General features: G+C 33.9%; 1 protein-coding gene across 1 annotated transcript in view; it reads left to right on the top strand.

Annotated features, from left to right (window-relative positions):
• LOC118194995 (membrane metallo-endopeptidase-like 1) overlaps window positions 1–27,160 on the top strand; it is a 176,585-nt gene that overhangs the window by 6,300 nt on the left and 143,125 nt on the right. Inside the window, exons 2-4 of the mRNA XM_085809597.1 lie at window positions 13,275–13,339; window positions 18,621–18,733; window positions 26,501–26,536. Coding sequence (XP_085665723.1) covers window positions 13,338–13,339; window positions 18,621–18,733; window positions 26,501–26,536 — 151 coding nt within the window. The 5' untranslated portion in view covers window positions 13,275–13,337. The remainder of the gene's footprint in view (window positions 1–13,274; window positions 13,340–18,620; window positions 18,734–26,500; window positions 26,537–27,160) is intronic.

The raw sequence follows: 27,160 nt of genomic DNA, 5'->3' as shown, positions 1-27,160 counted from the left end.
TCGATATTGTCGGAAAGAACATAGCTCATTTTCCATGCCTCCTGCTTAAAATAACTAAATGCTTTACACGATTTTTTTTTCTTTTCTTTTTAACTTTATTTTTAAATATCACTTTCCTCGCACTTACGCCGCATAAAATTCAACAGCAAAATCATAAAATATTTAAAAACAACATATCTTTAGAATTTCCGATAGAATGTTAAGTGTTATCATATATTTCTTTTATACCCGCTATATTATGCCTTTAAAAATAAAACAAGGGGATAACATTTGGCTGCAACATCCTTTTATTTATGTTGCCGTAGATTTTTCAATATTCGTTGCAATATTTTTTTTAAATAATGCATGGCGATAACATTTGGTGACAACATCATTTTATTTGAAAAATGATACGAACAAAAAAGCGAGAATTCATACTAATGGTACCTCTGGTGGTAATATTCAAAGAGGGAAGGATCAAATGTAAAATTTTGAAAGCGTTAGGAAAGTAGAATTGGTAGCAATATTGTGTGAGTGAAGGTAGATTTTTGTGAATGTGAAAGGTTACATACAAGAAATTTAGTTCATTAAATGGGGAAGCTTAGTGAATAGTTTTCTCAGAACAAAATATTAACCACTATAAGACTGCTTTTTTACCCAACTTCGCATACAGTAGTCCCTTCAACAAATGTCTATATGAAATATTCAATGCTTAAACAGTATTAAATACGCACGTAACTTAATTCATGTCAATAAAATTTACACGTTTTCATGTACTAATTGACAGAGCAGGGGCTTTCCAAAAATAATTCCGACCAATACGACTATTATGCCTACATAAGATGCTACCTGTCGCCCAGACAGTGTAGTCGTGCAGTCGACGCACTAAATTTGCGTCGCTGACTGCTGTGCCGAAAGGCCAGGTTTCGAATCCCGGAGAAGGCAAGGATATTTGTAAATGTATAGTGTCGTTGCAAATATGCGGCGAGCCGGAAGTCCTCTCGTGTGGTTTGGTAGAAGGGAAGAGAGGTGGAAGGCACTCCGACTCGTCCCCCCGGGGTGCTTTCATGGAGGTAGGAAAGGGAGGAGGGGCCAACCCGCGCTAAAAGTGAAGCACTGCTTTGAAGCTTGGGTCACCAGATGGGGTGTTCTTTGTTTACATTAAGAAGCTCGCTTGACAAGATTCTGATAGTATTTCGACACACGACAGTTCCATAGAAATCGAAAAAAGGAATGAAATCGCATGAAAGAAACATTCATAGTGTGATGGATAATAGCAATTTGTACAGTTTAGTGACATTTACGCAAAAATCACATCTTGGTTATTTTTCGATAACTAACAACAGCGATTTTGATTATGAATTTGTTTTATAAAATTCTAAGCTGTTGCACTACAAAAATATAGATTTTAAGAAAAATGTTATGCTTAAAGAATGAAAAATACCTTACGGTACATTTAAAATTGTATACGTCTTTCGATACCCTTGATAGAGTATTCGCTATTTTTATTTTATTTTCCAAACGTCAAAACGTTTTAAATAAAACAATTTTTTTTTCACATCCATATATTATTGTAACATGTACCTTTTAAAATTAAGTAACGCATGCAAGGGCTATCTGCCTAAAGAGAGAGATGCCATCGTGGAGGAATTTTGAAGAAAAACTGACCTTTGTGTGGGTATTAAAAATAATACTTATAATTTTCATTCAAATTATATTCATATATATTTTTTATGTAAAACTTTCGGGTGTATGCTAAATAAGTGTAAATTACTTTACACGAAAAATATAGTAAATGCATAGAAATTAAAGATTTGCACATGCCGGAAATGAAAAATAGGAAATATGTATGGGTATTTATGCATGTGCTTGCAAAAAGCATGTATCTGCCTTTGACAAAATACTTAAATATTCATTAAATTATTTATAAATGTATTTGAAATGGAAGAATTTATTCACTTACAAAGAACTGTGAAAGTACTCTGAAGATGATAATTATTATATGTATCTAATTTATAATGATTATAAATGTTATCTAAATATATAATAACCTTAATATTGAATTGTAAACATAAATTGAAATCCTGTTGACAAATATGTTATAAAACTATTTAAGCAAGAATTGTTCGTATTGGAAGACAATCTGTTAAAAGGTATTGTAAAGCAAATGCTATGAGATGCGCACTTAAGAACGTAATAAAGAGTTTTGGAATATGTATTGTTGAAATGAAGGGTAAAAAAAAAATCTGATAAGTATAATTAAAAGAATTATTCCCCTCACATTTTATAATAACTCAGTTACAAGTTTTAAATAATACATTAAAAAAAAAAAAAACTTATTCCCTTTCAGAAATGTTCAGAGAAAGTCAAGTACTATTTAAAGTATTTCGCTAATTCCTAATAATTCTCTAATTTAAAATGAACCGAATAGAGCATTAATTATAAATTGACTTACATTTTTCGATTTAAAAGATGCCTCAGAAGCCAAAAAATCATGTCATATTTAAGAAAGTATTTTAGGAAGAAGCTCTATAAATAGAAAAGAAATAATGCATAATTTTAATATTAATAATACAATAAACTTTGATCTTAATTTTTGTACCTTAACCGAATAAAATCGAATTACCTTAATTTTTTTTTCTAATGTAATTAACGAAAACTTGTGAAAATATTTCATTCAAATTAAACTATTCCGAGAAAATTGTCCTGTGAAAAGTATAGCATTTAATTCCGTTCAGAATGAAATGTTGTTTAAAAATATGTTGTTTTCACATACTTAGGACTCTAAAGTGTTGTAGAAAAAGAAAATATATACATTTATATGTATATTTACGACGTAATTACAAAATATTTACACCCGAACGCGTCAAATCCCATAGAACTCAATGGTAAATGACCCAATGTTTTGGTCACCACGTAGGAATCGCCGGTGCTTCAGAGCAGGGTACGGAGAAACTTGTTTAGGGCGACTCCATCTTCCTTCCTTCCTCCATGGGTGCTCTCCATCAAAATTGGGGGCGGGACTGAGCTAAACCGCACTGTCACCTGAGTAGTGCTCAAGGCTGTTGCTAACGGCAGGCGTAATCTAGCGCTCCTTGCCACGAGGATTTTCGTGGGCTTGGGCTGACTACGTCAGACAAGTGAGCATAAGCAACAACAACAACAAAATGCTACTGGAAAGAATTAAAGATTTCAGCTATTTAAAGATTTTCAGCTAGTTAAAAGATTGAGGGTTAGCGACATTAGCAGCATATCTATGGAGATTTTAAAAAAGCCTCCAAAGTTTCATATTTGTAAAATTTTTCTTCAGCCTTTCATCGGAAGGTGATGATGACACATTTAAATGTGTGGTTTGAAAGAATATTTAGATATGTACTACCCGAAGTACCGGCTATTTTATGCAGAGCGTAGAGGTTTCATTTAGAGAGATGGTTGTTTTCTCGAAATCTCAGATAAAGGGTAATTTTCCTCTTATTTTGGTCCACGGTGAATTATGCAAAATTTTATCAAACTCGAATAAAAACTACAGAACAGTGATACAGACATTAGGTTATTTTTTATGCTGGGAGACGTGAAAAATATACAGTGCCATTGCCGGGACTCGAACTTGGACCTCTCGAATGCGCGCCAAGTGTGCTAACTTTACACCACGAAGGCATGCAGAAAAGAGGGAGAAAATACCTTATAAGGATATGTGCCATCGCTCGCCAGTAAAGCTTTGTGTTGCTACTCTGCAAAGCATAAAATATTTACTTTTAAAATTTATCAATCAGAAAACTCGGCGACATAAAAGAAGTACTTTGCCTTTTGCAATATATTTCTCTTTCGAATTTAATAAGCAAACGCAGCGATTTAAAAGTAGTTCCACTGCCCGAATAAAAAATTTTTAATCTTTGATACGGCAGTGTTTTTCGTTCAACAGAGGAAAAGATACTCGTATTTAATTTTTTCTTTCAAATTTATTGTGCTGTTAATTAACAAACTAAGCAGTTTAAAAGCAATAAACGCAGATTCATTTAAATTAATTACTAACTGGAGGCATGATGTTATAGTAGCTGGATTCAATAAAATATTCTATATATATATGTATGATAAAAAAATATGAAAGCAAACTTCTAAATTTAATTCACTATAACCTCTTTTATTTTTTTATTTCATTTGGAAACTTCATCGCTCTGTCCTAAAAATAGCGCTGTAAGTCTAAACTGCGTCATTCAAATTAATCATGCGATCTTACGTAACCCTTAATGCAGATACCTCTTGACCAATCAAAAATTGTAAACCAAAACTAAAAAACTGGAACTCTTGACTCCCTCCCGTCTTTCTATGAACTGATACGTCACTTTTGCTTGTGCTTTCCTCTTGGCCATAACGCTTTACAGCGATCATGTATGTGCTGCTATATTCTCTTCTATGGCAATAATATCAAAATTGTAAATGTTCTTTAATAGGCACGAGTGGAATGTCAAGTGGATTGTGGCAAGTGAATTTAAATAAATAAAAGGAATTTAATCCGGCTCGACTGTTTCTTTTTCAACATGGATGGATGCTCTAAGCATCAGGTATCTACGCAATTAGTATTCCTACGCGTCTACGTCTCAGTATTCTTATTTCAGTGCCTCCAAAAGTGTTTTGCCATTACATTTTTCGGCCAGTTTATGAAAAGTTCTACACGAGTTTGTTAAGCTATGTTCACAGTGAATCATAGGAAAAGTCCTGTTTCACCGAAACTTTTAATGCAAGTTTGTGCCGCATCCATAATTAACTCTTTCATTTCGTGTCATCGAACCTCAGTTTCATTGAACACACACACACACACATATATATAAGAGCATCCGTTGTTCGTTTAGGGGTGCATAATTCATAAAAATAAACAGTTTTATTTGAACTAAAATTTTAATGAAATTTTACACATTTGATCTTCAAATCAAGAAGAAGGTCACTGTCTACATAAGATTTCGAAAAACCACATCACGGGATCCCCACTTAGGGCTTTTATAATAGAGCATTTCGCTCATGACATCCATCTTGCGTATACGTCACTCATCTTAGTTTCACGTCAGCGTTATTCTGTCCATGCCATCAATAGAGGTCATACATATTAAGCAAAGAATTTGTAATTTTTTTTCAAATAATAATAATAATAATACGACACAGTTTCACTTTTGAAATAACGTCACCCATTTTAGGTTCACGCTAGCGTTGTTACATTCCCGCTATCAGTTCTTACAAATATCATTAGATGGCGCCGTGTTCGTTTACTCTTTAGAATTGCGTAGAGCTTTCCAAATTAGTGCAGAACTTTTAAAGCAAAATTTAAGTTTGCTGTTTGTTTAACAGTTTTAATGGAATATTTCGTAAACGAGGAAGAAATCGGCCAAAGTAGATGGGGATTTCCACAAAGCTCATTTCCGAAAGGTATTATTTCTTACTAGCACCGTTAAGGCACCGTTTTAGTTCCATACTGTATAAGGTATTTTCATACTGTATAAGGTATTTCCCTCCTTTCTGCATGCCTTCGTGGTGTAACGGTTAGCACACTCGTCACCTATTCGAGAGGTCCAGATTCGAGTCCTGGAGAGGGAATTGCTCAGTTTTCATGTTTAAAAAAACTCCTAAGTCTTTACAGTGGCGCCCGAACTAAAAGGTGGTGGATGATGATTCTTCGCAGCCATGATTGGCGAATGGGTCCCCTAATCCCCAGTCGTCCTTTAACAGGAGGAGTGTATAAGGTATTTTCTCCCTCCTTTCGCATGCCTTCGTGGTGTTACGGTAGCACACTCGGCGTGTATTGGAGAGGTCCAGGTTCGAGTCCCGGCGAGGGCATCCTGCTTAAAAAATGCATAATGATTCTACATCCTTACCACGTTATATTTATAGATGTCATTTATGGCCTTACTTCATGTATCCAGTTTATTTTCTGCATTAGGTTTCTATTGCACCCACAATCAGTCAAAGGCTCTGGTCAAAGCGTTTTCTATAAATCCTTCCAATAAAAGCCCTTGAGAAAAGCACTGAAAAGTGTGCGAATATTTTATAATACACTGTGCACTTAAATATCAGATACGATCCTCAAAATCATTTTCTTTTTTAGGAGACTCCTTGAAGTTATTTATGAGGGAAATGCAATATAAAATTCTACATTCATTATCTGATGTTTAAAAATGGTTTTCTGAAAGTGGAACTTTTCAGAAAATGGAAAGGAAAATATTTAATTACCAAATAATAAACATCTGTCCATTTTGTTGCAATGTTTCCGGGAGTTGAGTTCGGTTATCTAGATAATGGCAAAGCATACGAAGGCTATCTGCCCAAGGGAAAGGGATGCCCTCGTGGGGAACTTTTTAAGAGAACTGAGGCTCGTAATCGTGTTACATATAGAAGAAAACTGAAAAAGTCCTCTCTAACTAGCCTGTTTGTCAGGATTTGAAACCCAGGCTGAATTACCAGTGCTTAGAGATTTTACCGCTCGGCTGCTGGTAAGTACTGTAATTTCGGCAAGCAACGTTTGTTGTATAATTCACTTAAATAAGTAATTTGGAGATTTTTAAAACACTGATATCGTGCATTTTCCTAAATTTTTAAACTCAAGTTCTGGTATGCTTAACTGGGTCCAAATCTACGATGTATGCATGTTTAAAAGAGAGATTTTACGATTGGTTTAGCAAAGTATTAAGGATAAGATACCTCTTTCGTCTGCATCACTTATATATTTCAGTTCTTTTAATTGTTATATATATCTTAGAAATCTTCATTGTTTGAACAGCATGACGTCAGTATAAAATGGCGGAATAATTCCTCTCAAATGATAGCAACTAAAATAAAATTCCCTTATCTCAGAACAAAACTCGCGTGTTTGACAAGTTCGATTAGTCTTGACATATCTCATAAAAGGAGAATGGTAAATGTGATAAAACCTTCTAGGAAGCGCAGCTTTGACACATATAACGTCAAGTTTGTTTAAGCAGCAAAATAAAGATAATGTGATACGTCGTTTTCTTTTCAATACTGAGCCAAAATCGTCTGCAAGGTATCGGAATTCTTTTCTAAATCTATATAGTAGCAATGTATGCAGTTTCTCGAAAAATTAGTTCTTTATATTTGTTATTAAATTTTATTTTATGATGCACAATAATTCTGAAATATCAAATTAAATGCAGACAGCTACTTGCTGCTTCTTAAAAGCTTATTTTTAATTTCATCCTCTTTTCTAATTTAAAACCCAGAGGCTTAATTTGAATAACTGTTTCTAACGGATACTTTCATGCAAATTTGCCTTTCATATTCATAATTTCAACTGTTTACAAAATATATTGTTTACAGTATTATTTCTCTTGTTATAATTGAAAATCATGGCCGAAAATAATAAGTTTTCGATTACCTAGATTAAAAATTAAGCAATTTGTTTACCGAAAGAATAATTAAATGGGTTTAAAAACGTATTAAAATGTTAAATCCATTTCATTTAATCTAAATAAACTTAATTTATTGAACATATATTTGCGTTATGCACGTAATTTAAAAATATGTTTAAAAATGGTAAAATTACAAATATTTCTGTGTTGATAGAAGACATACAAAAGGAAGTTACTACACATATGATTACACATAAATGCTGCCTCAAAATAGCGTCATGCATAACCGTTTATGCATAGTTTTTTTTTCGTTTGCAACTTCTTTGGAATGGCCAGTAATAGACAGGGTGTTTATAAATTGTTTCAGCAAAATAAAAGGCTTAATCGTACTTATTAAGAAGAACAATATTTACAACGAAACCTAAGTCCGTATTCCGCTCAGTGTCAGAAAAATGTGACTTCTAAACACGTCGATAAGCACAGGTCGTCGTTTCTAACCTGCTTCAGCAGCAGCACGTCTTCAGATCATCACCACCAAGCGTTTCCTGTCAAGTCTTTCCGGGGCAGTATAATCCTTTTTAGTTTTGCGCCTATCAGTATACCAACCAACTAACCTGTATGTATACTGCCAGTGCAAAGGAACAACATTGATAGTTGCTGCTGCGTAACTCGTCAAATTTCGGTAGCAAGTCAAACGAGCTAAACTTTGTTCTTCAAAAGCATCACGTCCTCAATGAAGCTGACAAAAAACATAACGATTGTACCTCGAGCAGTTTCGGATGCCTTGTATACCACGCCATTCTACCTTCGCTAGTTTTGATAGATGATTGCATGAAATGAGAGCGTTCTCTATCTCAAAGAGACATACCGAAATGTTAGGTTATGTGAAATGTTAGGATGCCGGAAATCGTACAGCGTGTCGCGGAGAGATTAGCCAACGGCTCCTTCCACGAGTACGTAAGGTACTGCATCCGTCATTTTTTAGGAATGCTCTACATGAGACACGCAAATATCCCTTCTATGAGCAGATTGTCAAATCTTTATACGCAGACTATCACTGCCAGCTAGATATTATGAGATGGATACTTCAGATAACAATTACTAACAATACGCCATTTTCTGCTATTCATTGATGAGGCCTCGTTATCTAGAAAGGTATTTTCAACACTCCCACGCCTGGACTGAAAGTAATCTGCACGTCACTGACCCTTGTAAACATTAAAAATTATTTGCTTTGAACATCTAGTAATCTAAGGTATCCTTTGCGACTGCCTTTTGGGTCCTTCTCTGTTGCCAGAATGTCCGACCGGAGCAAGATACCATGTCTTCTTGGAACCACGTGGTTCTTCATTAATAGCACGTTGTTCTCCTCATCACGCAGAGGGATACTGTTTTATGCATGACGATGCCTAGTTCACCTTTCCACCGTGATTCAACACTTCCTGAAAGCCATATCTCCCGGATGGTGAATTAGACGAGGTGAAGTGTACTGGACCTAAATTCACTAAACTTCTTCTGGGAAACTTCTGAAATCATGGATATCCGAAATATTTATAGACATTCTCTTTCTTTCACAGTTGAAAGCTCAGCTTTACGCATTTCTGACACTTGACAGCCATGCAGCTTTATGTTCCGCTGTAAACATTGTTCATCTTGATTGGTACAGGTACAGGTAAAAGTATGGGGGCACCAGAGATATACCATAGGTCAACTAGTAATGCCTTCCCATACTATCCCTAAAACAATTCAAAATTGCATGCATTATAAGAGCTCAACAAAAAAAACTGTTGAGTTCCACCGAGGAGATGAGCATCTGAAACTTCCCAAAAGGTCTAGAGTTAATTTGTTAGCGTATATCGTGACACATCACCTTTCACCTCGCATCCATTAATTAAAAATACGGTTTTAGGAGAGATTGCAATAGAATTTGAGATTCACAAATTAAGTTGAGAACATTTTTGACGTAACAAAAAAAGCATATAAACCAAAAGCATAACTGACAATAATGGAATAAGAACTGGGTATTCAGTGTTTTTAAATAATCAATAAGCGTCCACGAGATCATATCATTTGAGAATAATATCAAAAACGCAGTGAATTAATAATCTGAGAGTTCAGGGAGTTTAGAAAGTTTATCAGCTTTACCAAAGAAAAAGACAAAGAAAAAGAGAGAATTAAATTCTGATCTTATGCAGTGAAGAAACAATATGACCTCGCTGCCAGCATATTCAATTCATATCCAACGAATGCAAGTTTTTAGCATAGTATGTAAACCATAGCATGAATTACTAATTCTAGAGAGACCATGATTAGTACACGAAATAAAGTTATAAAGATAGTTATGAAATTGAGAATATAAAAAAAAATATTGAAAAGAAATCAACACAATTTAACAAAATCGCTAAAAATAATATGTCGGAGTGGATTATTACAGTTCATAAGTGGAATTCTTTTAAACATATTCGCAGGATGAAAAAAGTACGTTGAATTTATGCAGCATGTAGGAATTTATGCTTGACCAAGATCTGCTCCATAGGAAGAGAATCATTTCATATTTATTTGAAACTTAGAATACTGATGTTTATCTTTAATTAGAAACTTTTAAATACCAATAAATCAGTTTGTGATGATTTTTATGTGATTATCATCAGTTAAGAGGATAAGAAAGGATGATGATTAGGAGTACCAAATTCCTCTCATATACAGAAGACGGTGTCTGCCATATTTCTTACCTGGAGATACGTCGGGAAGGGCTTCTTGAAGGATTTTACAGTTTATGAACACCTTGTATATAATTTACTATGTGATTTCTGTTTTAGACTGCCCTCTAAAGTTAAAGTTGGTTTTAATCCATAATTGTTAAAACAAACAAGATACTCAAGTTTCTAAAAGTTAAGCACACACTGCAGTTGAGCGTCTGCTTCAATGAATGAATTTTATTTTAATTTTAGAAGGGTTTCAGGAGAGAATATGAAAATATGAACTAAACATATAGTAGTTACTTTGCATAAATAAGTATGTTAGACATGGTTGATGACGACTCCGTTTTGAAGCCTTAGTTTAGTTTAACTGTTGACAGGAAACTTTTGAATTAAATCTAATTAAGACTAGTTTTTTCTTGATTAAAATTTAGATTCTCAATGCTGACGTGTCCTTTGTTTTCTTTTTGTTTTAGACTACAGTTTTTATATTATCTGTTGTTATATTAAAAACGCCATTGTTTTCCGTCTTCTTGGTTTCCTCCTTATTGAATTTTTTTTTTTTTTTTTTTTTTTTTTGTTACAGCCGTATTAGGTCAGATTTGTTTCTAGTATGAGTTTAATTTATTATTATTTATTGACCCTATAATTTTGAAAAATTTTCAAAACTTACTAAAACTCATAAAATTACAAAAAAAAAAAAAAAAAAAAGACTCAAAATGATAAAATTCATCCAGAAATTATTTCTGAATAGCGGTAGACTATATAAAAATTTGAGAGTTTTCTGTGTGTTATAATAAAGAAATGTTGTACTAAACTAATGTTACAGTAAAAATAATATAATAAAAAATCTTATAATGTTATAAGTACCAAATGTTATGGTGGTATCCAAAATTAATTAATGATGCAATATTACCATATGTGCCCAATCAACACTTGATCTTAAACTAATATAAATGCATTGCGTTGTATTGAATGCAATAAACCGATTTTAAAATGATGATAAATAATATATTCTTTTAATCTATTACTAGCAAATCAGAATAACAATTGTGCTTACTCCTTACTTGTATAGCGCCAATAAGACATATCACCTGTTTCACATGTAATTACTTTATTTATGTTTTTAGCAGCTACTAAATTCATTTTCAAGATTATGTACATATTTCGAAAGAGACAATACAGATTCCACCATCATTTTTACTGTCCTTGCGAGTTCTTTTCATAGCCAAATTACACACAATCATGAGACACGTGTCTATCCGTAAAGATCCTGCTAAATAAACTTTCTACGAAACATTGAACGGAAAAATCACTTCTGCTGATCTTTTCTTGAATCTATGAAAATTATTTTATAAACATGAAGAAGCTGTTCCTAGCTTCTGCCTAATTCATATTTAGACGACAGAACGTGGCGAACACACAACGGCAGGACGAATTCGTAACCGAAAACATCGTTCTTTGATGAATGAAAATACTTGCCTCGGAATGAAGTTAATCGAACCATTCTCTGTTGTTTTGAGCTCATATTTCTCTTGATAATCCTAGTTAAATTTCCCAAATTGAAGATTTCCACTATACCATTACCGCAGACGGTGCGAAGAAGCGTAGCTGTGAGAGTGAGGCTGAAGCCTCCTTCCGGCTCCGCGTAATGGAAAACCGCACATTGAGTTGATCAATGTTAAACGAATTTCGTTTACTGCGCATGCCCAGGATAGAAGTTGGCGCAAGTACAACTGTGGCTCAATTTTAAAAGAAGATAAATACGGTATACGGCTGATATTGTGTTATCTGGATGTAAACATTCCAGGGTTTTAAAACTTGTCAGGTTGTAAGTTTCTCCTGTAAACTGCGCTAATTTTGGTTTAAGAAGGATTACAAAACAGGAAAATCATTACAAGATATATTAGTTGAATGCTTATTCATTATACTTCTGAGGAATAAAAGCAATTGAGTATTTACCATACGTTCCATTCTTATTTATTTTGGCAAATTAAAGAATAAATCCAGTTTAAATTCCTGAATTTAAGTCAAATAAGTGGGCTTTATTGGAATATTCAATCCTTACATATAAAACAGCTCAAGTATGTGGTCTGATGCCTGCTAGGCATTCAAACTGACACTACTTCCAAATAACCGATATTAAATGTAATGTTTATGAACAAAATAAACCAAAATGAAATGAAACAGAAGCACATGCAATAAGCACAAACAAATTTTCTTAGTATTCCAATTGTAAATCAGTAAAACCAACATGACTAGCAGGCTTGTTGTAGGGTTGCTTATGCCCTCCCTTAGTCTCCAGTATTTCCTCCCACGCCAACGGTACACCGTTGAGTATGCACGGTAAGCGGAATTCGTTAACATTGATCAACTCAATGTGCGGTTTGCCATTACGCTTCCGGCGCTGCAGCCCACTGCCCAATAAAAAACAGGAAAAAAATCGGTTCGGTGAGAATTTATGCGCTCTCGCTCAGCGAACGCGATAAAGATTAATTACTCGCAGTTTAAGGATGAATGCTTACTTTCATACTAACACTTCGTTTTCTTATTTTTCCTTTCCCACTGGCTTGGATAGGATTTTCTATTTTTTCTGTCTTTCTAGACATACCAACCATTACAGCTCCCTGTTTATGAAGATGAATTTGCGTAATAAATACTAGAAAATATTTATATCCAGTTTACTTATATACTTGAATTACAAATAAATAGATTGCCATGAAAATTCATAAAATTTAAAATAATTCACTAAAATCCAAATAACAGCTTTCCTGATTTTCCTCGTGTATAATATAAATACTAGCCAATTTTTTTAGAAAATCTCCACAAAACAATATCTTCAGTCGTTAAGCAGATAAACTTTGAATGCTTTACCATATTCAGTAAATTAGAATATATGTTTTAAAAATTGTATGAAATCATAAATTTAAAAAAAATATTAAATCAAACCTAAAATCTAGTTTGCAAGATGATTCTTTATTTACCATATATAAGTGGCTAAATAAGAAAATATTTTTTAAAAAATGCGTAAATAAAAATGTTCATTAAATATGCATGCAATTACTTAAACCTTTTCTTGCAGCAGTCAGTCATAAACATTATAGATTTTTTTCTGTCGCATTGCATTTAATAAAATGTGTTTTATTTAATTAATTTGTTGTTATCGTGTATTAAATAAATATTTTTATGAAATAAACATAATAAATATTTTGTTTGTAAAACACACATATTTTTTTTACAGTTATCAAATTTATCAGCTTTTCTGAGAAGTGTAAGAATCATTTCGTTTCCCTTTGCAACAAACATGTAAGTAACTTAAAGTTTTTTATGTGCGTCTATTTAAAGGATTTTGTTACACATCACTGAAATCAATCATTCCCTTTCCTAGAATGACACAATGAACACAGAATGACACATTCCCTTTCCTAGAATGACACTATTTTAAATTATGTTTCTGGAAAGGGAAATTTCTCCACTAAAAGACGACATTTATGGAAAAAGTTTTCTTTGTATATTTAAGTAATAACTTCCAAAGTAGGATTTTTTAGGTTGGTTTCTATAAAATGGAATTTACATTAGTCATGAATGTTCTCTGAATATTTTCTTGCGTAAAAATGAATATTGCACAACATCTAAATAGAACTTCTTTCTATAAAGTTAGAAGCAAACAAAAAATTTGTAATTCGTACAGAAATCACTTGCTAACCAATTATTTCAAGTTAACATTAAATGATAAATTTTTCATTGTCTGGCAAACGACACGTAATTTTCGCATAAGACTATAAACACACTGTTATTCATTCTGAGATGGCATGTGGAAAACGTTCTTTTCTAGAATATAAAATCTATTTTCAGGTCTTTCGAGTCATAAAAGGAGACGAAGAAAAAATTACAATCAATAACCATAAATTACACCATATGTGTCTAAACCAGCGGTTCTCAACCTTTTGACTAACGCCTACCATCTAAACAAAAACTGAGAAACATTACTACCACACTACATTTTCCAATGATTATTTTTCAATTTATCAATAGAAATATTAGTATATATATATATATATATATATATATATATATATATATATATTGCCATTTGCCCAAACTATTGGCTATTTGTATTAAATATGCATACATAAAGACTATTAGATTAAAAATTGGTTACCGTTTTAATTATCAAAATTTAAGTTATAATACTAATTCAGAAGTCAAACAACAAAAATCAGCGTTAATTTTCAAAATTTTCACAGGACTAGTTTCGATGGTTTTACCGAACCACCATCCTCAGCTGCAAAACCGCAAATGAACAAGATAGGAAATAATGATTAGATAAGATAAGAAAGCCTAGACAAGAATAAGCAAGTGGCGCCATCTGTTGGTGAAACTAGAACTAAAACATAATTTCTTTAAAGGCCGAAGGCAAATTTGGATTGGAATTAGGATCGTAAACTAGAACAGAAAGATTTTTATGAATGTGAAATGCTTCTAGAAAATCCAGTTCTCCAATGGAAGATGTTTTATGAATAATTTTGGCAGCAGAAAAATTGAAAGTGTGATTTTCGGACCAACAATGTTGAGCAACAGAAAACTTCTGTGTTTCCTTTTTTCTAACATATGCCTCATGTTCCTTGACGCGAAGTTTTAAGGCTCTCTCTTAGTTTGGCCAATGTAAATTAAACCACACTGGCAAGGAATCCTATAAATACCCCAGGAATTCATATCCGGAATGAGGTTTTTGAGTATAGAACTCGGAATTTTATTGATGGGAGAATAAACAACCCGAAAGTTAAATTTATGCAAAATATGTGCAACTTTATAGCTAATTGATGGAAAGAATCTTTTGATGTAAAATCATTATTCACCAGTGTCGCAGTGGAGGGCGCATTAAGATGTCTAGAAACCAGACTTCGCGAATTTCATTTCTCTTGCATCGAAATTGATGAGCTAATTTCTCTCACTCAACTCTGTTTGAAACAAACACATTTTGTTTTCCAAAATAAATATTACAAGCAAACTGAGGGATTAGCGATGGGAAGCCCCCTCAGTCCCATCTTGGATGATATCTACATGCATTATTATGAATCAAAATTGTTTGAAACTTTAAACTTCCCGGCATGGTTCCGCTACGTAGACGATACTTTTATCCTGTTTGAAGGTAATAAAGATGATTTAAATAAAGTTCTTTCAACAATGAATTCTATTGATCCTGCTATTCAGTTCACTTTTGAACTTGAGACTTGCAATTCTCTTCCGTTTCTCGACATTCTGGTCACACGTAACACATTCAACTTCAATACTACGGTTTACCGTAAACCTCCATCGGTTTGCCTTCCACCACACGTTAAATCATGTCATCCGACTAAACAAAAGTTAGCTTCATTTTATTCCTATGTTTTCCATGCTCTTCAAGTTTGCTCCTCCAAACTAGCTCTTGATGAAGAACTAAATTATTTAAAAGCAATAGCTATTGACAGGAGATTTCACCCAACATTATTAATCAAGCGGTTAAAAAATTCTCATCTCAACACACTAAAAGGCACGCTCTTGTTTTAGGAGATTATAAAAATTCTGTTGTCATTCCCTTCTTTCCATCAATTAGCTATAAAGTTGCAAATATTTTGCAGAAATTTAACTTTCGGGTTGTTTATTCTCCCATCAATAAAATTCCGAGTTCCATACTCAAAGACCCCATTCCGGATATGAATTCCTGGGGTATTTATAGGATTCCTTGCCAGTGTGGTTTAATTTACATTGGCCAAACTAAGAGAGTCTTAAAATTTCGCGTCAAGGAACATGAGGCATATGTTAGAAAAAAGGAAAAAAGTATCCAAATATACATAAATTCGGAAATTCTCTCGGTAAAATAATAAATCTTGTTAGGCTAGCTGCGGGCCACAGAAAAGCAACTTACGAGCTGCATGCGACTTGCAGGTCATCAGTTGGCCATCATTTCCTTAGCAAATCTATATAAATTTAGCTTCTCAGTAAATATACTGGTGCTTTTAGACAGTGTTAAGACAAAAGTTTTGGTTTATGAGAATTTTATATGAACTACTATAGTCTTCTGTTGCTCAACATTGTTGGTCCGAAAATCACACTTTCAATTTCTCTGCTGCCAAAATTATTCAAAAAACATCTTCCATTGGAGAACTGGATTTTCTAGAGGCATTTCACATTCATAAAAATCTTTCTGTTCAAGTTAACGATCCTAATTCCAATCCAAATTTGCCTTTGGCCTTTAAAGAAATTATGTTTTAGTTCTAGTTTCACCAACAGATGGCGCCACTTGCTTATTCTTGTCCAGGCTTTCTTATCTAATCAGTATTTCCTGTCTTGTTCATTTGCGGTTTTGCAGCTGAGGATGGTGGTTCGGTAAAACCATCGAAACTAGTCCTGTGAAAATTTTGTAAATATAACGCTGATTTTTGTTGTTTGACTTCTGAATTAGTATTTGTTCGGCATGTTATTGTGTCTTAATTAAGTTATAATGTTTTAATTCTAAAATTTAGTGTCAAATTTGGGCGTGTTTAAAAGAGATCAACTTCTTATGTTAGCCGCCCAGTCGGTATAGAGGTCAGGGAAGCTGACTGCGATGCCGAAGGGCCTCGGTTCGAATCCTGGAGAAGGCGTGATTGTAACCTGTCCGTCCCTTCATAGGAAAGGCGATGGTGGCACTACCTATTAAGTGCCTCCATAATAAAGAGACCACCACATCCGGCCTTGCATAGATTAATGGACTGGGTTACATTTGTAATTGTTCACAATCTGCCATTGGAAAGAAAAAAAAAAAAAACTTCTTTATGTTTCTTCCCCCCCCCATTCAGCTTTAACAGTAAATTAGGATCAACTTTTAATTTTGGTCTGTATTTATTTCTCAAATATAACATGAAAGAAAATCCTTGTTGACGCAAACAGATTGTGCAAAAAGGCAATACAAATTTGATAGCTTTATTTGAAAAACTTTTAAATTTTTTTTGTCAATTCAGCCAAAAGTTAACAAGTTCATTTTCGAACTCTGCAGTTCGATCACAGAAGATTTCTACCAATTGGGGGGGGGGGGGAAGGGTTCTTTTCTTCACGAGATTTTTGAATTTAATAATTTAAAATAATTTGTTTCTTTGCATGCCACCTATTTTTCTCTTTGCGTACCACCGGTTGGGAATCGCTGGTCTAAACTATGTAACTGCAAATGAGAACTTGTGATAAAATTTCCTGTATTTATAATACATAAAATTGTATATATGCATTCAATAGACATGTATTCAATAGACTCGTATGATGTGCATGTTCAAACATAGGTTAGGCAATGTAACAAATAGAATGTTGTTAATTTAACTAACGTATGTAATATTATAAGGAATTATTGCATTCCTCTCAGCGTGCTGTCGCCGTGTAACTGATTGTACGTACAGTTGGTAGCTGAAATATCAAATTCCATCAAGGGCACAGCTTTTTTTTTTTTTTTTTTTTTTTTTTTTTTTTTTTTAAACCATGATTCATGGCTCTGAAAAATCTAATGTCTCTGCAGTATCATGAGTAAAAGTAAACAGTGCTGTTTATATTTCTGCCAAGTTTGTAATGTATTAAACCTAAACATTTTAGAAACTTTCAATTATTTATATATATATATATATATATTTTTCTAAAAGTTGGAAAATTTTGTTCTTAGCACTTTTGTTCTTTTCTTCTTGGCTTTTGTCATAATGAGCCATCCAGTTCAGAAATTTATCCAAATCTTGATTACGCTAAAGTAAATTTAACACTGCAGTTTCTTAATTGCAATAACTGCGATGCTTGCTGAATTCTGGCGAGATTTGTTTTTGTCGAAGGAAATGCTCGTTGCTTTCGAATAAGTTCTTACTCTTTTAGTCTACGTGATTCCGGTAGTCTGTTGTGGGGGTTAGTGGAAGTGTAACTGCAATAGTTGGGAGCTTTCCAAGGGTTGAATAATTAGAATTAGGAGTCACCCTTTATGCTAGTATAGTAGTTCATATAAAATTCTCATAAACCAAAACTTTTGTCTTAACACTGTCTAAAAGCACCAGTATATTTACTGAGAAGCTAAATTTATATAGATTTGCTAAGGAAATGATGGCCAACTGATGACCTGCAAGTCGCATGCAGCTCGTAAGTTGCTTTTCTGTGGCCCGCAGCTAGCCTAACAAGATTTATTATTTTACCGAGAGAATTTCCGAATTTATGTATATTTGGATACTTTTAATCATCGCAAGACTGTTTTAGATTTGTAGAAAATATAAATATCCATTTTACATGTATCCATCCTTTTATCCATTTTACATGTATCCATCCTTTTATCCATTTTGCATGCATAATTCTTTGATTTAATAGGTATCTTTTTTAATGACCTTAGTAATTAAGAAAGCTTTGCATAAGGTGACTAATGTAACAGGGCAACGTTCAGTCTCCAATTAGAATGTAAACTAAAGTATAACATAATATTCATATTTCTAATAATATTTAAACTAAGCGATTGTTTTTCCGATCATTGTGACCGCACTGTTACAGATTTCTATTTTTCATTCATATTCTAGATTCATTAAGTTCTACAAATAATTTGTTTTCATTTCAGGCTGCAAAAGAAAACTCTTTTGAGAAAACTCTTGTTTGCAATTATATTGTTGTTATTAATTGCAACTTTAGGATCAATAATTCTACTTTACATGGAACAGAAGACTCAAAAGGGTAACTATAAATTACTTTAAAATCATTTAGTGAAAGTGGCAAGCAGAAATTTAATTCGTATATCTGCTTTTAAGACTCATCAAAGTAAATGCATTTATATTAATATAAATTCAATTGCATAGTGATGAAGCCCTGCTTGATCCAAAATTTTTAATTTTTCTTCAACAATATGTATATTTATATATTAAGTTGAAAACTAAATACAGACATGTTTCGATGCAAAGAAAGGTTAAGAAAAAGAGTAAAAACAGAAAAAATAAAAGAAAAGATTTATTAGTAAACTAGACCATGGAATAAATTGTGTTTCCTCATTTTAACTAAATGAATGTAATGATACTGTAGGGCATTTATGTTATTTAACCAGTTATTTTATGTCATGAATCTTTACCGTCACTTCTTCTTTTCCGTTTTTCTGCCAGAATACAAATTTGTCTCGCGTGCATTTAAGAGAGGGTTTGAGAATGTTTAGTTCCAGCGTGTTCCGCATATTCAAGGCCACGTTACTAGTAGATATTCCACGACAATATTCTTATCTACGGCGTTGCTTTATTCTTGCAGATTGTGCTGTCACGCCGGTGTAGGTCACAGCCAGCTTGCGCGTTAAATATCTCTGCACAGCTTTTGGCTAATTTCTACTTAGACTTAGTTTAAATATCAATTCCTTACTTTTGATTTCTAGCCATAAATGTTGACTGAGTATGTAAGCACTAGGAATGCCTTCTGTTTAACTTATATGAGTTCTTACTAAAAGGGTGTTTTACATCCTTTATACGTTTCTATTTGCATAAGTCGCCTTCGATCTACATTCAGTCTTGACTTAGTGTATGTTACCGAAACAAGTGAAACTCTACAATATCACTGAGCACACCACATTCAGGGCGATCACTTATGACGTAATGATACCTCATTATCCCATGAGCAATCGTCGTTAGATAATTTTGTCTACGGAATTCCATATTTAGAAATTTCAAGGGTTTGAGATTCCTCTAGATATTTCAAAGTGAGCAAGTCTTAAATATTCTTCCCTTTCAATAAATCAGTTTTTAAAAAATATTCCCAATATTTTTTAGCATGTGTGTGTATACAAGATGAGTCAGGATACTTAGCGGCTCAAAAAATGTATGCATTGTTTGACTGGGAGTAACTCTTAAATAGATGGGGCGGAATGCTCCACTGCACTGTTTCCTGACGAGATGACAAGATGATAGTAGTGGGCTGGGGCGCCATCTTCTTTGAGATAAAAACTCTCGTGCCTAGAGGTCTCCAGTGGCAGCTAAAAGGAATGTTTCTAACTTCTGCATGTACTCCTCGCTGGTAAATGTGCCGTCAAAGAAGAACGGCCCAAATAAATCACGATAATATAATACAACCAAACTAACCACGGTAGATTCATGATTTTGTTTACGTGAGTTTCCGGATTCACAGCCAGACCCACAGACATAATTTATCGGTTTTCTGTGCCATGGAACTTAAATATGGCCTCATCGAGCCATACTACAGTCTTTTCAAACGTTTCATCTTTGTTAATCATATTTTGAAATTATTCATAACACTCCAACCTACGATCTGGGTCGTCCTTATTCACTGCATCTTGGAAATTCTTTCCAATTTGAGACTACCAAAATGTTACGAATTCTCACGCAACTCATTCCGGCTTCACGGGCACACTGTGTCATAGACTTTCATGGTGAGTCAGCGAATTCGCCGGACTTGTTGCAACGACAGGTCAACCAGAGTGGTTTTTGTGTACATCTGTAACAAAATCTTTGGCTTCAAATTCATCATGAATTCGGAAATGGTTAAGCATGTTGGCGGATGTGTTCGAAATTTATCTCATTTCCCCTTACTGGTTTCATACTTCACATACCACCGCAAGACCGCCTTCCTTTCTTTAAATGTCAGCCTTGCAGCCATGTAGCTACTTCGCTCACGCCGTTTATATATATATATATATAAAAGAAACCATTATCAAGTTGCAATGTAACACCGGAAAATTAAAGTATACCAAAAGTGAGAGTTATTCACAAGTAAATAATGTATAAATTTTTAGCTATCCTGTATAGCTATAAATTTGAAAGACAGAGTGTCAGTGTATAATAAATAGGGAAATGGTGAGTGAAATATTAAATTTGAAACTTCACTTTTTTTATTTCAAACAAAGGTCACAAACGCAAATTTATATCATTATTCAAGATAGCGCTGAGCATATAGTAGCAAATTACAGTTGCAACATGGGCGTTAACATTCGATCATAGCCTGGGTCATTCTGGGTCACCATAGTTTAGATAATTCATCTGACTACTAATCAATTATTGCCTAGTTATTTATCAGACATATCTTGTCGATAACTGGTCATCGTTCAAAATGATTGGGAGACCGATTACACATGATTTTAAAGCAGAGTTGTTTCTTTCCATTACGGGTAAGTGGAAAAAACAATTGTTTACAGCGGGAATATCCAGAAAAGATTATCTTCCAAAAGGACTGCAATAGCACTGACGCAGATATATCGATAAGGACTGGAAGTGTTTGAAACGACGAGCAATTGAGGAAATAAAGTGAGTCTGATATGTATTGTATATTAATGCTGCACATGTCAGCAGCCATGGTAGGTTGAATTTTGTGTGCTCTTGATTTTCCGATACTTTTGTTATAAATAACGTGACTATGTTCTTTATTTGCAAGATTGTATAAGTTCCGAAGTAATTTCGAATCTTTGGATACTAAGTATAGTTTGAATTTTTTGATTTTTTGCAAGTTTGCTTTTTTATGTCGTGCGTAACGTTGGTCGCACTTTTGAAATTTATGCTTACTTTTAATATTGTTTTTTGAACACTTATTTGAATTCTAGAAGAGAATATTATCATTTTCACGTCTTTTCTTGATAATTATATTGTGTTTTATAGAGTATTTTGTATTTGCTTACTTTAGTGCTGCTTGAACTGTTAGGCCTAAAGGGTTTATTTACGTTTGAGCATTTTTTGTTGGTGCACCATTCCTTGATTCTTTCTGCCTGGTAGGACTGAGTGACCAACAAAAGTCGGTGCACCAAAAGTTGTCGTCTTTAAGTCCGCTGGATGATTTTTGCAATTTTGCGCAAAACTAGGACTTTTTTATTTAAAAAATTATTTTGAGTGAATTGAAGTCATTTTAAGTGTTTTGAGAGAAAAGATTTGATTTTTAATGAATTCATGAGCTTTTATTGGATAAATTGTTATATTTATATGTTCAAATATAGAAAAATTTATATTTTGTCCCAATTTCGAGTGCATAATGAATGATAACATTAAAGAATCTCCTTTAGAGAATAATATTAATATTGATACTGAAGATGATGTATTTGTGGTGATTGCACAATTAAATAAAGCGGTGGAAGTTTTAAAAGAGAGACATGTTCCTAAAACTTTAATAGAGACGCTGAATAAAGGTCTAGCTCAAATTGCCAGTTGGGCTACTCGCAATAATTATGCCATATCCGAATAAAAGCAAATAAAAGGAATGAATAAAAAACTGAATGATCTTTTAGGAGAGGTTGGTGTCATTAGGAATATGATTGAATCGAAACGACCTGCGATAGCACCTTTTAGAAATGGAGATTATCTACACAAGGATGGAAACATTGGTAAAAATTACGAATTGAAAAAGAAGAAAGATAATGAAATTGTTCTTAGACTCCTCCATGATAATGTAGTCGTATATAACGAAGTTAAGAACAATTTGAGTCCGCCGAAAATAGGCATCAATGCAGTTGACTCAGATTGTTCAAAAAAGGGAGATATGGTGGTATGCCTAAAGAATAAAAATAGTGTAAAATATTAGAACAGATAGTATTGGAGAATGAAAAATTGAATACCCTGGTTAGACCTAAAAGAGAGAGATTTATTAAACCCAAGATTATTGTTTACAACATCTCGGATGTTTTTCCGGAGGATCAGATGATAGAAAAATTAAAGGAAGATTCATGTTGCAATGGTGAATGCGTACGACCGTTATTTAGGATTCGTGTTCTAGAAATGGAGATCTCTCATCGAGTGTACCAAATTTCTGATTCCTACCAAAAAGATATTATGGAGGACCAACGAATTATTGTTGGGTGGAAGTCATATTCCGCTAAATTCTATCTTTGCCCAAAAAGATGCACAAAGTGTTTAGGGTATAGACATATTAAGAAATATTGTAAGAATCACATCGCCTGTGAAATTTGCTCATTCGCACATGTTAAGTCAGAATGTAGATGTGAAACTGAGAAATGTATAAACTGTGTAGAAGTTAATAAAAAATATGGAACAAACTATTCGGAAAATCATAAGGCATTTTCTAAGGAATGCTCAGTTTTAATCGAGGAAATACGTTTTTAAGGGATCATATGGATCTGTATGAATTTTATTGAATATGTTTAAAGACCTATTATATGCTTGCTGGGACTATTTATGCTTGTGTATTCTTTTCTGCTTCTTAGTGCCAAAATATATTGGATTTTTATTTTGCATATATTGGATTTTAACTTTGCATATATTGTGTTTTATGTATATTGCTGCTTATATCATTCTTTTAATTTTGGAAATGAAGATTTTAAACATTAACTTAAATCCCTGTATTGCTGCGGCATGCCGTCTCCCTGCGGTTGAAAATATTAAGAGTGGATACAACGAATGCCTACTAGCAAAGTACGTTCGAGGTGTTCGTTTATTTACATTTCGAAAGAGTGTTTCATTGCGGTACCGAACTTGAGAAACTCATGTGATTAATCATACTTCTAAAGATTAAAGCGAAATTCGTCTAAAATCTTCTTCGTACATTTGTAATCGTTTAAATGTGTGTGTCTGGAAAAGTAGATTAATATATCTTTGCTTTATGAGAATATCAGAATTTCATTTTTGCCATTTAAAACACTTTTTTAAATAGTCAAGAATATTTTTCGTAATAATAATGAAAGCAGAAAAAATTGTATCTACAAATAAATCAGAAAAGCAATATATTTGTCCTTAATTTTATTTGGACATCTGTAAAACTTTCATTTGACACATTAACGAAGTTCATTTGTTATACCATGTGTATACTGTGATGTGCTAGTTGTTGAACGATCATGAATCACATATGTGAAATTACCAATAAGTCCTCAGAATGTTTAAGTCAATTAAGAAGTGGAAAATAACAGCCATCCAGGAATTTTTGGCTTTGCTTGTCAGATGCGGTCGCACATATTATTCTGTTATATATGGTAGTTGGCCCCTGGCAGTCCTTGAAGATAAAAGATTCCAATTGGCACCCATAGCCATAAGACCCATACCCATAAGCCATAACCATAAAGTGGCTTCGCCGGCTAGGTGGGCCGGAACTGCGCCCGTTTATAACCACTAGGCACCCTCACCTCACAATTCTAATGACGGCTGCGCTAGGTATCGGGAATGCGTATCTAGACGTCAGCGAGATTGAGTTCTATCGGCACCACATACTCTAATGCAAGCTATCGGATCAGTATGTCGATTCACAATGCATACAATATTTCCCGGCGATACCACTGGATATGAATTTGATTATTCATGCTTGGAGACAAAAGCGAGATTCGTCTAAAAAGGCGACGTAAAGAAATTCGTATCTTCACCTACTATCTTGTAGGCAAACTGCAACTGCAGACATACTGCTAAAGCAAAAGTAAAAGAAGCAAATAACTGTGTTCCGAAGCTATGCTGATGCTGTATATGGCATTGAATCGAAGATACGGAGAAGGTTTGCTTTCTTGACTTATGACTTCGGATTTATGATGTAGTTCACACTCTACATATAATTCATCGCCAGCCGATGGGATCTCTGAGATTCTTCACTTTGATGAGTTCAGCTCTCTTTGACTCGTCGATTCCAGGCACATTCGATCCACATTCCACACAATATGAAGGCCAGTTTCTCGAGTTCTCGAAAAGAAATTCGCAGTCTCGATACGGCAAAATTCTCACTCAATGTTGGAAATTAGCTGTTGTAGAGAAAAAATGTAATTCCGAATAAAAGTTTTGAGCATCGTCATAGCTTCAGAACGCAAAATGGCACTACGGCTTGTATCGTTGACGTCTAGCCGTTGGATATGATGTTTTTTTAGCTCCGAGAATCTGGCAATCGGATTTCATTCCTATTGCCGAAAAGCTCATCAATAGGATAGAAAGCACTTTACGAATGAAGGCCGATTTAATCTCCTTAATGATTCCAGTCGTCTTAACATCTAGAAAGCGCGAATAACACGCAATTATCCTCAACATCGTGGAAAGGCACCTGTTTGGAAATGTCTAAGTTCTCATTTGAGGAAGAATAGCGCTTGGTGGATATATGAAGTTCCATATCTTCAAGGACATTCATTTACTGGTAACCGCTATCTTCCAAGGTTTTCCTTCCCTACATTCCCCTTTTCCGAAAAGATGCGTTTCATGAATTTCTTATCATAGACGACAACGCTAAATTCATCATACAGCGGTTGTATATAAGTTCTTCGATAATACAGATAATTGCTGCATCGATTGTTTTGCACGATACCCGGATCTAAATCTAATCAAATAATGAGCATATCATTTTCGACGACTCTTGGATGCATGCCGCTAGCTGCTAGCAATGTCTTCGCAGTGCATTTTCCTTGCCTGAACCCTGTGAGATGGACGTTTTTGCGTTCCGGCCTGCTGTTCTCGGAATGCACTTTTGAATATAGACCTTTTGCATCATTTGGGTTCCCTTCGTAGTCAGTGTGGTTCGCCTTCCCACAGCCATGTATCGCGAAATCGCGAAGTTGTGATATGCGTTTTACTCATTTGAATTACTGCTGCGCGACGTTATACATGAAAACATGTCGGTCCTTAATTTTAACACACTATTATTTTTCTACAAACATATACTGACTAGTACACTAACTGGTAAAACTAACACTTTCTTGAGTTATAATTTCTCGCACGATCGACTCAATGTTCTGTGTGCGGGATAATCACACTAGCGAAATTATGACATGCATGTAAGTTACTTTCCTTTATGGAGTATCGCAAAGTTGTTTATTCTTTAACCAGTCTAAATAATACCTCTCTTATAGCTTTTTTTTTTTTTTTTTTTTTTTTTTTTTTTTTGTGTGTGTGTGTGTGTGTGTGTGTGTGTGTGTGTGTGTGTGTGTGTGTGTGTGTGTGTGTGTGTGTGTGTGTGTGTGTGTGTTATTAAGATAGATAGTCTTTGTGTGATTTGCTGTAATAAACTAACCGACCAACCGCAACAGCCCTTTTCATATTATTCTTCCATCAGTCATTCTCCAGATAAAATTTACTTACACAAGCAATACTAGTTAAATGAAAATAGTAGGAGACAGGAATTAAGCCATTTATAATCAAAGTGAATAATGAAAGCTACGCTTTGCAAAAGATTTACAAAGATTAAAGACAAATAAAAAGGCTGTCTTTAATACATCTAACGTAAAAAAGGCAGAAAATCAGTTGTTGCAAATACGCAATCCATCAAATACGATACACTTTCAGATAAAATGTCATTAACAACACATGCTGTGCCCTTTTTTATTTCTAGTCTAACAGACTATAGAAAAATATTTCCATGTTTTGAAAATAATCATGCTTAAATCAAACAGTTTCGCTCAACTACCTGAACATAATAAATTCTTTCAAAATTTCCGAGACGAACACATACTTATACAGAAGGCAGTTACAGTAAAATAATTATTTATTTAAAAATAAGAATAAAATGATTTTTAACTGAATATAAAGATATCCTTAGTTTGTCATATATTTTCAGATCCTGTATGTCGTTCAGCTGCATGCCGCGTCATAGGTAAGATATTTAATGATTATTTCATGACAATTTAATTCAAAATTTAATTAAAATGAAAGAAATTAGCCCCAAAATTTTATTTACGCTTAAGTTACCTTTACTCTCTTTCAGTTACAGACTGCTCTTAAAAATGTTACATCCTTCAAATGTATTTAAAACATAAATTAAATAACGTTTAGCTATACTCTAAGGACATGAATTACTTTGCCGGCTATTCGGAATCTAGCTCTATGAAGAACGCAATACATCAAAACCATACTTACTAACCATATTACTGTCCCATTTAACTTGCAAAACACGAAGAAATCAATATTTTGTATATCCGTGATGGCTATCAATATCTGTTGCGACACGTCTCGTCATTGAAAAAGTGAAGGCTATGGATATTTTCATGGGGCATTTTAGTCCATGCTGTTTCCACATGTTGAAAAAGTCATCTGGCGTAGCAGTGGATAGCTGGCAGTGTATGCTGGGCCACTCATTTGTTAGTCATTGATCAGACGTATTCAATGGGCGTCGTTCTGAGAGAATGAGCGAGCAACAGAGTACTCTAGTGGACACTTGGGCACGTGGTGGGTCACTAGAGATCACGCACTGTTGAATTGAAACTTGGCCACAAGCAAA

Source organism: Stegodyphus dumicola, chromosome X2 (assembly GCF_044657685.1).
Source record: "Stegodyphus dumicola isolate Sdum_Otavi_A_Nest chromosome X2, ASM4465768v1".
Taxonomy (NCBI): Eukaryota; Metazoa; Arthropoda; class Arachnida; order Araneae; family Eresidae; genus Stegodyphus; species Stegodyphus dumicola.
Note: the sequence above shows the minus strand (reverse complement) of the source record. Positions and strands in the feature narration are given on the sequence as shown.